This window comes from Solenopsis invicta, chromosome 6 (assembly GCF_016802725.1).
Source record: "Solenopsis invicta isolate M01_SB chromosome 6, UNIL_Sinv_3.0, whole genome shotgun sequence".
Lineage (NCBI taxonomy): Eukaryota > Metazoa > Arthropoda > Insecta > Hymenoptera > Formicidae > Solenopsis > Solenopsis invicta.
Window position 1 is genome coordinate 3,822,154 of NC_052669.1, and position 16,147 is coordinate 3,838,300.

The following is a 16,147-nucleotide window of genomic DNA, read 5'->3' on the forward strand; positions in this document are numbered from 1 at the left end:
ATTAATATTATCAAATAGGTATGCAATATCGAATTTTTACATACGTATTTCGCTTCCACGCGTCAGGTATTATTGCCATTAAGATCTGCATCGGAAAGAATCAGTGGTAATAATGCGATTATCGGTACACAATGGTCTTTAATGTCTAAGCAGCTTTCGTGACGAAGTACTGGCATAATTCGCCTTTGCAAAGTTTAATCTACCTTCTATCTGCTTTATGCCATCTGCGCCAGTCATATCAAACCAACATACCAGAAATGAATGCAGCGTAGATGCAAATAGCTCTTCGGCAAGGCGCAAAGTGCTCTTTGTCACACAACATGCAATAAAAGTTTCGACGCATATGCGCATCGCGCGCTTTCAACAGCCTGCGCGCCCCGATGAATGCTGCCTTCTTTGTCGATTAACGATATCTATACGTTTCGGAATAATGTTGATATTATCATGACACGCTACGCTTATTAATTCGTGAGAAGAATTACAACTGCGGTTACGAGCTACGCCTGCCAAATTATATTACACGTTACACAATAATTACTTTGTACGAAATACGATATGAGGATTTTTCAGCGATCTCATATCTACAACGCAAAACACGTTTTAATTAAAAAGTATTATTTAATTCAAAATTCAATTACTAATTAATTGCTTATAGATTTCGTAGCAGACTTTACAACCTGTATTTTCATATAGGAAATGCATTTGCAAACATTTTATGCTGCAATAAAAATTGAAAATGTTGAAAGGGTATATTAAATGCATTTTCCTAAAGCTTTTGCAGTTTACATACTAATATATGTGAACATTTTATGTTCCAGTGAATGTCGTGGATGGCGAAGTGCTGCATATCGTGAAGATAAGCCGTCTTCACATGGGGGCTTATTTATGCATAGCTTCAAACGGCGTTCCGCCATCGGTGAGCAAGCGCGTCTCGCTACGTGTGCAATGTAAGTTACTAATTTTCCCACGTTATCAAAGAATTTCCATTACGCGCATAAACATTCCTTGAAATTTAGTACACATAAACGCAATATAAATAATGGATGCAGTTCTTAATAAAAAGCAGGAATCACGAGCGATATAGTTTTTTAATTAAAAAAAAAAAAAAAAACATGGATATAATATCGGAAGATTTTCCATACAATTTAGTATTTATTTATAAATACCGTTTGGAGAAATGTTTCAAAATATTCGTAAAGCGATGGATCCAAACCTGTCGATGCCCATTAACCTAACGAATTCAGATAAAACCGATAGTTCGCAAAGGCAGCGATTTTAATATTGATTTCTCTGATTGAAAAAGTTTGTGGGAATTATTTTCCAGCGTTAGTATCTCGAAACTGAGCCAATCGAAACTTCGCAGGATCGCGCTGGATCGAACATAAATTAAAATGTCTGTATGTGAATGAGTACTTTAAATGTTTTATATTTTTATAATATCTGGTAATGTATTAAACTTGTTAAACGGATAAATTTTATTTTATATATACGCGCAATAATATTTGAAATTAAAATTAGAGCAATACTTTCTCTTAACTCATTAACTTTTTAAAGTTAATTAATTAATTTGTGAAAAACAATTCTATCTAACGCTGACACACACACACACACACACACACACACACACACACACACACACACACACATATATAATTTACTCGTTGTTTATTTATTTCACTATATTTACAATGTAAATATCAATATCAGATACACATATTTTTAGAGATTTATTCGGTGAGGATTATATTGATTTTGCATCAATATTACACTATTGAATACTGGATTTGGCGCTGACATTATTGATTCCTCCGTGTATCTATATGCCATTAGCGAAAACTACGACGTCATCGTAATACTATGCACTTTGGTATTATGATAAGAGCAGGATAAAACTTGGGAAGGAGCGACTATTGTCGCGTAAGGATACCGGCGTATTTTTCTGTACAAGAAAAGATGATAAGAAAGGATGATGGAGAGAAACCCGTTTTTATCATGCCTCCCCGATTGCGAGGCGCGCGTAACTTGGTAAATGCTGGAAGCAGTAAAACACGATGTCGGATATATTATACTTTTAATGAACTCGACGTGGTTCATAAACGTTAGAAATGAAATAAAGCCACTACTTTTCTTTGATATATGAACTACGCTAATATTGTTGCTCGTGAACTAGTTTTTATTAATCTCTTGACGTTACGCCAACTGCATGTTGTATATAATTTGCAACAACCCTTGTAAAATTATAAATACCTTAAAATATTTTATGTTCTATCCTGCACAGATTTGACAAAGCATTACAGTTCATGAAGTACCATTTATCAACTAAAAATTATATTTTTGAGATTATATTTTTTAATTTTCTCTTAGACTAAAGACACACATTTTTTAAATATTGATTACAAGTTTTTGTTTGTCCAAAATAATTATACATAGCAGACAAAAAATTTGTAACGCAAATTTTAGTCACGTATTAATATACTGTGATATAATTTAAATTGTAGTGTTTTACATGGCATTATGAAAATGTGAGAAGAAATATCGATAATCATAAAAAATAAATACATTTATTTATGTAGAAGCTGGATGAGAGGACTGATTATATTTAACGAATGCTGTTACAACTCGATGAAGAGTAGTAGTTGTTCTTCATCTATAGAAACATTTTTGCGCGAAGTCCCATGCATTAAGTCGGTTTTCAACGTCTCATTTAGCCACCGATTTATGGGCGGCTACTTGACCCAGATATGGTCGATATACGTCCATTCTTCCCCGCGCAGCCATTTCAACCTCGTCGCCCATCTAACGACAATTCCTGAATTCTACTTAGTTTGGGGGTGCGAAACGCGTCTCCGTCCCGTCTTTTCTGGCACATTAGTTTCTCGCTTTTCTGCGCCTCTCTCTTCCCATAGCGCGGCACAAATGTTAATAATCGTCCAAGGAATTCAAGGCTCAAATGACGATTTCGTATGAGGGTCACGAATCGCGTCAACTATTTGGCCACTTATACGCGACCCCACGCGGCATAATATTTTTTTCTTCGGATTTCTCGGGGATATTATATGGCATATTGTACTATATTCTCCCGGATGTTGACTTGCTGACGGTGCGTGGTGCATGATAAACACACGAGTATTACTAACTCATGGCGTGAATTAATACCGGTCGTGTATCACAGAAATATATAGCCTAACAACTTTTTCACTGACTTTATCTTTAACGTCATAGACGCCCTTATTATCGTATATTGTGTGCAATTATAGTGCAATTTATATAAAGATTGAGCTCACTCCAGCGATAGTTAATTATAAAGGAAAATAATTTTTTTATATTTTATTTTTAGAAGAATTAAAATCTGAAGCTAATGTAAATTGCCGGTAACGGTTCAGACAAAAAGATACAAAGACAATATATTTTTATCTTTTGTTGGATTAGTGCTCTTTGTTTAGTATAAATAGTTATAAATATTAAACGGTATACTCTTGCAAATCAAATTTTCAAACCTGTCAGCATCAGTAAAAAGTTAGATAAACATAAATTATATTTTTAAATCGTACATTAAATATTATGGAGTAAAATTGTAAACTTGTTTATTGTCGACAGATTTATTGACAGCTCAGTAAAATGAATTGAGAAAGGAAATAGGTGGAAAGCTGTCCTCTATAACTTTGTTGAAAGTGCATTCTGTACTAGTAAATCGCGATATACATCCGTCCGTAAAAGACGAAACTATGACACGGTTTTATTCATACACAGAGATATCAATATCGATTGAAAAAGAACACTCATGCATTTATGAAGTACCAATATCAAAACAATTTTTTTTTTGTAAAAAAAATACTGCATCTTGTTCAAAATAAAGTATACTCACTTTTAATAACCGTGAAATTTGATTAGCAAATTGATAAGCTGATAGTTCAATAAGTAAATATGAATTTCATGCAAGGAGGATGTAACGATAAGAAAATTTTACGTGTAAGAAAATTTAATCAAATTGTATAAAAAAGATTTCTTTTTTAAAAGTTTGTAGAAAGTAATTTGCATCTTTTTAAAAGTAACAAATCAAAAAGTAGTAATAATACTTATACAGTCGCAATTTAAAACAAATCGATAGAGAGAGATTTTCCCGAAACAAACCTCATCAAAAGGATGAATAAAATTAGAGTAAATACACAAAAGGGAAAAATCTTTATGCAAATTTTTCGTTCTCCCAGTAGAAAATTTCTTGATGAAGCCCAACGTGTACTTTACATTGAACGTAACGGTATGCAACCGTTTATTTTTGGACAATGCTTTTAAAGCATGACAACCTCTAAAATAAAGATGAAAGACTACATATATAGCCGCATGCAATACTGCATGCTTTTTTGCAAGGTTCTACTGAATTTTCGGTCAAAAACTCTGGTAACTTAAAGAGAAAAAGAGAATTCTAAAAACATATTTGTACAAGCTTTCTACGTTGTTTTAGTGAGTTCGTCGATTAGCATTTAACAAACTTCAGACTGCTGAAGTCAGATTGACTCGATCTCAAAAATTATCTTGGGCGAATATAATTCTTTCCGTTAGTTACATGTAACATCATGCTGCATTTACGAATATACATATTATATAATTATATAAAATTAATAAAATTATATATTAATAAAATTAATAAATATGGAAAATGTACACGTGACAAAACTTTACAAATATTATTGATTCAGTTTTTATAAAAAATTTAAACTTTGAAATATTCTCACATTTCTTATAATTATTTTTGTTTTATATATTAATGTAAATTTATTCATTGCATCCCGTCGTTCCTAGCTAGAAAGTATATATACATAATTTATGGTGAATGTAATTTCTATTTCACAGTTCCACCCATGCTGTCTATTCCAAATCAGTTGGAAGGAGCGTATATTGGGCAAGACGTTGTTCTTGAGTGTCACACGGAAGCTTATCCGAACTCGATAAATTATTGGACAACCGAACGCGGCGACATGATAGTCTCTGGTAATTTTAAGAATCCGAATGCACATATTTCCTTTAATTTATGCATGTCTGATACGGTTATATCTAAAAATAATGAATATGTGACACGAAACAGCGTTTAGCTTTTTTTAAATATTATTGAACGCGGTGATATTATAGTTTCCCATAATTTTAAAAATCCAGATGCACGTTTTTTTTAGTTTGCATGTTTGTGAAGAGAAATAGCATTTCAAACTTTATAAATATTACGTATATTTAACTGCATATCTGTTATAAAAATAATCAGTGAAAAAAGAATATTAAAATTGACAATAATTATATACACTCTTGAATATTTTAGTCCTTGTTAACATATAAAATTTTATAAACCATAACAGTCTCTTTTATAAACAAAAATAAAATTTCTATTAGATTTCAAATAACCAAATTTAAATAAACCGTTATGAGAGGTAATTAATGTAATGTAAGTTCTCAACGTATAAATGTAAATAAATAAAAATTTTATACAATTTATTTCTAAATATCCAAGATAAATAAAAGAAACGCTGTAAACTCGATAGTCATTCAGATCTCTCTCTCTTTATCACCATTTTAATTTCACAATTTTATTTTTAAATAGAAGCCAGAGAACCTGGTTTTATTTGCACAGGCAATTCTGTTTCAGGCGACAAGTACGAGGCGGTAGCCACCGACAGTGGTTACAACAGGTACATGATACTAAAGATAAGGAACGTCGGACCGAGAGATTTTGGTTCGTATAAATGCATCGCACAAAATTCACTTGGCGGGACAGATGGTGTCATCAAGTTAGACGGTAAGTCGTTATAACAAGGTTACCGATATATATCTGATGCGGTACGAGTAAAAATAAAATAAAATTTGATAAGAATATATCTCCGCAGAATAAAAATGTTTAGCGTCGTGCATTGAAAAGTATCGAGCAAAGTGACATCACGTTGTGGTCTATTTAAAATCGATTATTCGAAGTTGACGTCTGTGCGCTAATGGTGAAATAATTGGTTTCCAATAGTCAGTTACTTAAAGATGCGATTTGAGCCCTCGCCGTTAACGAGCAATAGACGAGATTGAGAGCACTTCTCTTACGAGCATAAATTATAATTGCTCATTAAATTTGTATCAATATAATTATCAGATATATTGCAGTCATCAAAAGCACAGTCCTATTAAGGATTTTATATTATTACTATTGAGAATGTTTTTTTACATTACTATTAAACACGAAATTAATACAGTAATTTGCGAATTGCAAAAAAATCCAACTTTTGAATAATGCACAAAAGCAAGAGTAGATAAACATAAGAGGACGCGGAAGTTCGTGAGGTTTTGTAGTGAAACTCTGAAATGTGTTGTTTTCTTGACAACGCTAATAGTAGAGTAGAAAGAGAAGTTTTGTTTAGTTTAACCGACGACCCACGCGAAAACAATTGTAGACCTCTTCAGCATGTCTCAGCGGACTTGTGAAGAGTAATCGTGAAATTTCACAAACTTCCACGCTGTAATGATACTTAACATATTTATGTCTATCTTCAATACTGTTTACATCTATCAGCCTGAGTGCAATCTTATGCATTCTCTCGCGCGCGAGCTTAATATTAAAATATATCACTTATTTACTTTAACGCAGAAATCCCAGCTCCGTCGACAACAACGACGACACAGCAGCCGTATGACGTAACATCAGCGCACAAGAATGGTAATTAAAAACTTTTATATTGATACTGTTCCTCAGTTTGTCTGTATCTGTTAAATATACATATATATATATATATATATAAATGCTAAGTACGTAGGGCAGCTGTAGAAAAGATACGTCGTGATCTAAATTGAGCGGTAAGGTAATGCAGTGTTACCTTGTACCGCTGGAAGTGTGTCTAATGTGGATCTCGAATTAGGTAGAATAACGTTTTAACTTAGGATCGAGCGAAGCCTCTGAGAGAGAAATCCGGCATTTATTTATTTCTCGATTCCTAAGTAAAACCATCCGTTTCCACTCCTCGTTCGCAGCAGCCTACCGTAGAGCACCAATGTAAAACCGCCTTTGTGTAATGCATTTTAGGTAGAAACAGTAACAAGAAATCACTACATCCTAACGACTACGAGGTCGAGGAATGGCGAAATCCAGGTCAGTAAATATCTATTTTAACGCTCCGCGTAGAACCCAGGCATTTCCCACGACGATACACGTTCTATCCGAACTATGTCGTTCGAGTAATTAGCGTAATTAAAACCTCGTCAACGCTGTACGATCGGGGTGGGAGGAGAAACAGCCTAAGAGAGAAAATCCACTAAATTGGCAATGCCCGGTGATCCACTTTATCCGCAAGCGAATTACTTCGTCGCGTTACTCGGCCCCTTTTATTGACTGGGAAGGATTCTGCGGTCATTTCTTCGCTGTCGTAAAATCAAACGTGAGAATATACGTTAACGGGCTGTTTGCTTAAACTCAATGAGCGAATGTCGATAATCACGTGAAATATTTTTTTATGAATCTACGCGCACTGTGAATAAGATAACTGAAAAGTTTCGACGAAACTTTTATACAACGTTAATTAGAAAAAAAATATGACAAAGGTAACTAATATTTTTCTATTCTAAATTTATTGAGTTTAACTAATCCTTTTATTGAAAAGTTTTCAGGAATTATTATTTTCCCACTGACAAAATATTCTTCAAAAGAATTACGTTCGTATTGTTATAACTCTGTATATACAAAATTATCGTATATACTGTGTTGGGCTTCACTACAAATGCTCTTGTATTGATCAGGGTTAAGCGGTGAGGGATTATAAGATGTCCCACGAAACATTTTCGTGTAAATCCTTCATACAAGTTTACGATCCCCAGATTTAGAATTTCAACCACAATAACAGTTGATATGTTTCACGAGGCATTCAATCGTGTTTCATGCATCGATAAACGCAGAAGAGGATTGTTGCTTTACTTCGCGAAAGTTTGATATATTTTTGAGACAATGATAGCCACGGTTAAGCATATATAAGTTTTAGTGTCTAAAATTGTTTACACGGATCGTTTCGCACACTGTTTTCATCGATTCCGATTTCTATTGCGAAAGGTAGACTTCGCGCGTTAACGACTTCAGGCACTTCACAGATCCTTATATTATACAAGCCAGCTGACGGAGATTGGCGGCAGAATGCAAGTTCAAAACTCACTTGGAATGACTTTGTTCAAAGATTCCCCCGAGCGTCGGGCCAGCTCTGCCTTCCTGAAGTTTACTTTCAATTAATGAAAAACGAGCTGCGTTGACCCGCGGCCGTCTGCTGCCTCCGGTATCAGGAAGTGGAAAGGAGGAAATGGAGAGAGGCAAACTCCTCCGTTATTTTTTTTCTCGCTCCATGTCTTTTCCTTCTCTTCTCTAAAAATCGATTGACTTTAAGAATCTCGCCTCGCGTGCGTATAATTGTAATTTATATGTTTAAATTAGTTAGATTTATTTATTATTACACCATTTATTTTCAGTTTTGAGAGCACACATATTTGATTATAGCTAATTAAGCAAATTTGATTGTAACACGATCTTTTACAAAAAATAATCGACAAATGAATATACTAAAAAACGGTTTTGTCAGAAAGGAAATGTTTAATATTAATATATTAAAGTGTTTTATTTCTGTTTCCGTTTTTAAATACTTAAAGATATTTTAGTTTTAAACGGTGTTTATATTTAAAATACTAAAATATTTACAACTGTTAAAGATTTTAATTTTAAAGTTTTAAATACCGTTTAAAACAAAAACATTTGTATTTAAAAAAATGGAAACCAAAAAAATCATTTTGTTACGCTATTAATACAATCAGATAAATCAATCGGTAAAATTTATTAATGTGATGTCTCGAATAAGTGACCAAACAATTATAGCGTTTATTGCAACTGTAATCAGAAGTACGAATACCTCGAAACAATTTCCAAGCCACTGAAATGTAATCAATGGTAAAAGAATGTACGGATTAAAACGTCAGTAAAGATGTTGTTAAAGTGTTGGAAAATGGCTCGTCTGTCGCCGACCATGCGGAAAGTCACGTACAGTGGATTTTACTGGTAGGTGGGAATAACTTTTTCCGAACGGACGTGCGGTTTCGACGTCCGTTTCTGGCGGGCAAGCCAAGGGGCGCGATGAACTACTCTCGAGAAACGCCCTGCATTTGGGACGACTATCTGCCAGTGCTAGGATAAAAGCAAAAAAGACCATTTTTCTCAAGTCGTTACATTCTGGCTTTTTGCAGAAAACAAATTTTGATAATAACGTTCTAACCGCTCTAAACGTCCTAAATGTCTGCTCTAAGAGAATAAAAAAAATCCTTCAGAAAACAATTTACTTACAATTTCAAGCTCTATCAGAATACTTGACATAGATAATGACAATAATCATAACTTCAGAAATTATTTATTTTTTAATTAATAATTAGTATTTAAAATAAAAAGTTCTAACTGTGTTGTGATTTATGCCAAATATATATATATTTTTTTAGAAACGTTATATTTTTCAATATTTGTTGAGTATGATATTATGATGTAATAATAACTGTCAATATGTGTGACCTAGTTTGAAAATTTTGATGGAACGATTCGAAAGTGAAAATAATGGAACGAGTAAAAGTTTTGTTTTATCCAGATAGTACTGTTGTTAATAAATGCAACTTGTTACCAGGGATAGATCCTAGATTACTCGATAATGCCGTGGGTGAAAGTCATTAAGGTAAATCGAGGTCATAAAGTTTTATCACCGCAGTAATCGTACATTCTGACGTATGGCCTACCGTCATTGATATATTCGTTTCTATAACATTACTGACTATACATTAGTGCCACAGGTGGCGATGTTGATTCGACTTCAATTCATTTATCAAAGTTCGGACAATCAATAAAAGTTACCGTCGGTGAGATGTGAGTTTAATCGGATAAAATGGAGCTTTTTCTGAAGTTTCTGACGCCTGCATACTATTCAATCTACTTCATATAGTACAATGTATATTTATAAAATTTACCGATAACTACTCTTTAGACTAATACAATACATAAACTTATTTTTTTTATTAAAAATTTATAATCGAGTCCGTTTAAGAGTTGATTCGCAATTATGGTGTAATTCTATCTATCAGAACTTTTCACTTTTCTTCATTTTTATCCAGTGTGATTTATTAAGCAATATTGTTTGAAAGCAGACATAATTATTTTGTTTGCTAAGTCACGTTGAAAGTTACTTTCTTTTGCGCACTGGGGCGTAAAAATTTGTTTAAACAACCTTATTAAAGTTTAAGGACTTTAAGTGTAGCTCAGCAGCGGAAGCACAATATATCATGACGCGCTTCGCGTAGCAGCTCCTGGCTGCGTATCTCACTAGTGTCTCATCGCTCTTCTCGCCACATAACAAATGAAAAAGCTCGCAAGACACATCTGCGAATTACTGCGGCGCCGCAATTAATCCAGTAACATTTCATCCGGCGTTTCTTTGATGGTAACGGCTGATAAGAGCCGATTTAACAGACGTCGGATGTATTTAATCTCAAATGAATTTACCCTTCCTGCGTTCTCGGGGGCCCGGCCGCTCCTCATCACCGAGGGTTTTATCTCGTTAAAAAGGGATTTGCGCGAGTTGAACATCGCAGAAATTCCAGTAGAACCGAGAGTTCGCTCGAATTTAATTCCCGGACGCGCGCGAGCAGGGGGGCTCATGGCTCTCCCCTGATTCTCCCTGCTCTCCTTGTCTCCCTCTCCCCCCTCCCTTCGTTTCGCATTATCCGCAACAACTCCTCGTATTTATCTTCCGTATCCGCTTGTTACCGTACGTGCATGCATTCGGTCGCGCCGAGAATGAGGCCACCGAGGAAATGAGCCGCCGTGCTTGACGATTTTCGCGTATTCTCAAGCACTACCAACTATTTGTTCCGGGCGCCGCGCAGCTGGCAAACGCGCGGCGACGGTGGTGGCGCGGGCCACGTTACGTGAAAATACAGCCAAGAAGTTTGTCCAAAACGCGGTGTCGACGGTGGTGGTGTTCGCGGTCGGTGATACAAAGTGTCGGCGGTATTCCGACGGCCGTCTGCCCTGCGGCTAACCCTATTGACCGGAGCGAAAGAATATTACTTCTCGGCCGATGAATAAACTGTCTCCTATGCTATCAACAGCGCTCGACCTTCTATTATTATATTTATGTTACATGCAATATCGTAAGTCTAATACTATATAGAACATATTGCGCAAATTATTTTCACAAAATTCACATTTATAAAAAAGAAATTATAAGTTTATTTTTCAAATATAAAAATTCTATATTTATTATAAGTAATTTATATTAAGACAATTTTATTAATAACATGAATTTTATTAATAATTATTTTCTTTCTATAAATACAAAATTGGCACGTCGTCTATATGTTATACTTGAAGGGAGTTGATGGACAGGTTTAAAGTCATTCTACCTATTGCATATTAATTAAATGTCCATTTCCATTTCGTTAGTCTACAGCAAAACGCATTATATCGAAGAAATTCTCATGTCGAATATTTTAAAATAATCTGTAATTGACTGCACAATAAATTAATCGATCAAATTTTTGAAAACTTATTAATCGACTTTGCAAAAATAATCTACAGCTTGTATTACACATGGAAAGAACAAAATGTTGCTAAAGTTTTTAAAAATTTAACTCAATATTCAATCATAATTTTATTTTAAAAGCTATCAACACAATTGAAATGTAATCTACAAAATCCAAGCTAGTTCCAAAAATAATTTTTTTTTTTTTCAGAAAACAAAAAAACTTTTTTTTATATATAAACGTTTATTGTACAAATACGATAATTTTTATCTGGACATATAATAGGTACAAGAACAAAAGTACAAGTTTTAATAAAGATCTATTTAAAAGAAAAAGATAAAAAAACATCTTTTTGTGTGTACTAAAAGAAAAAATTATTAAATTTTTATAAATATTTGTTTCATTACTTGCAATGACTTAATTTATTAAATGTAAATAAAGATTTGTTTATAAGAATCACAGAATGTAAATTAACTATTATTTTTTATTGAATAAATATTTCTTTACATTTAATAAATTATGTCATTGCAAGTATTCAAATAAATTTTTTTTTGCCGTGTGGTTTCAAGGATTTTATATTTATTACCTATCCCATAACATTTTATATTAATCTTTTTTATAACCTGGTAACGATAAAAAATGGAGAGAAAAATATTATTTAAAGCAATGATGCACAACCTGCGACCCGCAGGCTGCACGAGCGTGGGCTGCAAATCGTAGGTTAAACATTTTATTTTTATAAATATCGTATTATATATGCATTTTCAGAATAGAGATGCAAGATTTTACCTATTTCTGAAAATACCCATTTAAAATAGTATTTTACAAAAAATTGCACATTATTAATTTGAGATATAAAATAATAACTTTTTCATTTTTTCAAAATTTTACGAGTTGCTCTTAATATAAAAACATTATTTTATTTGTTTGTATAAATATGGTAATTTTTCTTCAAACGCGTTATAGATAAAGAACAAAGATTTATGGCTCCAACTCTGATTTGTTTTTAATGAACTTGTTTAATTTTTGTAGGAAACCCTTCAATTATGTAACACGTTGAAGTGCTAGAATGTCAAAATTTTTTACAGCATTGTTTATCATGCTTGAACGAACAGTTATTTTAATAGTTGAACACAATTATTTTCACATTTATATTTAGTTAAATTTTTAAATACTTTAGCAAAACTATGCTTTCCGTGTATGAGCTATCTTAACTAGATGCTTGCGAACAACTTTTTCTCGTGTTTCTCTCTTGTTCGAGCGTTTGTTTATTTTGTCATAAAACAAGTTGAATAATATGTTGTATAATATATATTCATATAACAAAATAATGTCAAAAATAATATTATAATCAACACGCAAATGAGTTTTATGACATATTAGAATAGAAGCTGTTATGTCGACTAAATTTATTATGCATTCGTTAAAAACCTTTTGTCTGTTCTTCAATTTTACAACTTTTACGGCAATGCATTTTGCAGAGAATAATGCATAATCTTAAGAAAATTTTAGGTGTTTTTAAACATCATTCATCTATATTGAATTATTAGCCTCATCAGCAATATCAATTATGTCAAATCAATTATAATCTGATTTAAGAAAACATAGGAATACGAGATAAAAGTGGAATTGAGACGTTCAGATATGTAAGATATTTTTTTGATAGCGGCTATATGCATTTATATATAAACTTAGAATACATGAAATTTATAGTGTTTGCATTTACATCTCTTGTAAAATTATTTGTTATGATAAATACTAAATTTACAATGACATCTATGACCGAATATACTCCACCGTTTCCCGATGACCGAGACCAACCAATATATTACAGGACTGATAAAAAAAAGTATAATGTCTCGTATCTCATATTCCAGTGTTCTCTACTTTCTTTTTTTCTACATAGCTTTTCTTTTTGCGAACTAATTAGAAATTATATTCGAAAAAGAATGGTCTCTTTGTTAGATCTGCATAATTGTCCCATTCTGCAGGAACAACCGCAGCGTACTTTTGTCTGTTTCCAGACCACAGTAGGGATCTGTTTCCAGATTACGGCCCGGCGTCGATGAGGCCACCGGGTGAGCTGCCGGACGTTCATAGCCCGGGCGTGTCCCATCATGTGCCGCTCGTCCTTCTACTCTCTTCGAGCCTCCTGTCATTGCTGATACCGGTTATCCGAAGGTGATTCTTACGTCGCAGGAACGGGGCTTCCAGTTCTAGTGTTTATTGGTGGGCAACCAGGCCGGAGACAGCCGGTGCGCGCGCGGTTACTGGTTTTCAGTGTGCCGTCTCCGGACAAGTGACGGACGAGTGCGACGAAACGGGCCGCGCTTAAAATTATTTTCGTACTAAAAGTAAACTTATACAGAGAGAAAAAAGCGCAGAGAAGATATATATAATATATATATATATATAAATATATGAATATATATATAAAATATGTCGTGTAAGTATATATGCGGTGAGTACGAAGTTACGTATAGGCTTTCTCGACTGATCGGCGCTTGTGTGAAAATAGCGCGTCTCGGTTCCTCTATGTACGGACAAGCTTCTCGTGTTTTGCGACCGATTGGACGCATCTCGCTCTTGAACGAAAACGTCAAGGAGGAACGCGCTGCGGCGCGTACATTGAGAGAGAACCGTCATCCGCGATGTCCTTTTACCGGGTGATCCCGCTTTGAATAGCTTTGGAGATTGGGAATACACTTAGTCCGCGAGGAAACCGATGGAAATTCGGGACATCTTGATGATTCCCCCATCCGGCGCGCTCGTGTCCGCCTCTTCTTTTCTACCTTTCGAAGCGGAATATTAGATTAATAAAACTTGATAATTCGGACACAATCTAAATTTATTCAAATTCATTCTGGTACATGACCCCCGTTATGTCTCCCTCTACGTGCAACACCCAAAAATATCTCACGATTGACCGCATATATTAGTGTAACGTTCTCCGAACCCCGCACGACCATTCGCCAACTATTGCTCCCGTTATATTTGCAACTCATATTCATCGGATACGTGAAGTGAAACGTCATGTACATTTGCTGTAATTTGCTGAATCGTTCAGTAACCATTAGGCGCTGATTAATAGTTTCCTTTAAAAAAAAAAAAATCGAGCGAAATTGACACACTTTCTCATCGACACTTTTATGTTACGCGTTTTCGCCATATCACGAGAAAGACGAGGGAACTGTATTCAGTAAATATACATATACGTATACATAAACGGTAAAAAACAAATATAAATATATATATAGATATATATACACATACGTACGGATCGTAGTTGTGTCGAGACACATCGCTCGATAATCTCGTAATTAGCTGTTCGACTGATAAGGAGTGCAAGTATAATTCGATGCGTGCATGATCCTACATGCGTTTCGCGTGGTGCGACTGCTAACGGAATTCGAAAGTCTGTAAGTTCGCGCCCGAGTATGTGTGTCCTGGGGAAAGAATTAACGCTAGACATCAAGTAGCCTCGAATCATCGACGACGGTGACGCAGAGAGCTTCGTGGCTTCTTTTTGCGCGATTATGACATTTCGATAGAGCAAAGTACGGTATTTCCATCGCGATTGCGCGACCAAATAAGGTTTATCAGAAACGGTAAGAATCCAGAAAGGTTCGACGCGTACTCTTACGATTAATGTTGAATGTAGGGCATTCATGTATAAATATCTCTTTCTCGTTTTCGAATCGCTGTTCTCAGAAAATTGATTGGCATCTCCAAAAGCGGATTCTCATATTCGCGCAAATTCCTATTTTTCACTTCTTATTTTGTCCATCGCGTGACGCGAATGTACGGCTATTACGGGCATACATACGTAGGGAAATGCTCTGCGACGCTTCAACCACTTTGAATCTCCTCTTACGTTGTACCTGATCATATCATGAATTGCCACCATGCCGTTCGATCTCAGGCGAAACGGATGTGACATGTTATGCGCCTTTCCCTGTTAATTCTGTAAATATTGTAGATACGTTGTGCTGTGATCAGTCTGGATCGTCGTCTTTGAAAGGATGACTCGAGGCTGCGCTTGTTAAACCGAGTGTAGAAGGCGAGTGTTGTGAATATTATATACTGTTTGAGATGATACGGCGGTATTCGTAACGATAACGTCGTTCAGTAGAATACCAATGAGGCTGCAGCGATCGTAGCTATATCTCAAATTAAGTTATGATAATGTTATTAATGTATCATGTCCGACGATTTCACTATGTCAAACCATTTTTATGTACCGGTGCATCATCCCAGATGAGCCGCGAACCGATGATTAGATATAGATAGTGGAACTGTCGGCCTGTATATCTTAATAAATCGAGTACATGACTGCCATTATGCGCGCATTGTTTATTAGTAATTATCCTTGCAATAAACCAGATATTTATTTATTCCGTGAACAATATATCTTTATTTATAATAACTTTGCTTACATTTTTATTAACGTTTTATTTATTTTGCAGATTTGATTTTTTCCCTAAATATTCTTATATGTTCTTGAGAAGGCAAGATTGAAAGGAATATTTTGCAAGAAAGGAAAAAGAGGTAAGTGTTATCAATTATTTAAACATGTATGTGAACTAATACACATAAT

The 16,147-nt window shown here is 34.5% G+C and overlaps 1 protein-coding gene across 8 annotated transcripts in view; it reads left to right on the forward strand.

Annotated features, from left to right (window-relative positions):
- Positions 1 to 15,891, forward strand: part of LOC105193894 (neurotrimin) — a 186,232-nt gene extending 170,341 nt beyond the window's left edge. For 2 of the 8 annotated variants that reach the window (XM_026130624.2, XM_026130625.2), the window contains exons 6-11: positions 819 to 947; positions 4,852 to 4,989; positions 5,618 to 5,782; positions 6,614 to 6,682; positions 7,046 to 7,111; positions 13,575 to 15,891. In XM_026130624.2, coding sequence (XP_025986409.1) covers positions 819 to 947; positions 4,852 to 4,989; positions 5,618 to 5,782; positions 6,614 to 6,682; positions 7,046 to 7,111; positions 13,575 to 13,735 — 728 coding nt within the window. In that variant the 3' untranslated portion in view covers positions 13,736 to 15,891. Of the gene's footprint in view, positions 1 to 818; positions 948 to 4,851; positions 4,990 to 5,617; positions 5,783 to 6,613; positions 6,683 to 7,045; positions 7,112 to 8,183; positions 9,195 to 13,574 lie in introns of those variants that run through there. The other 6 variants (XM_026130627.2, XM_026130631.2, XM_026130626.2 and 3 more) reach the window with 5 other exon arrangements.
- Positions 15,892 to 16,147: the final 256 nt, after the last annotated feature.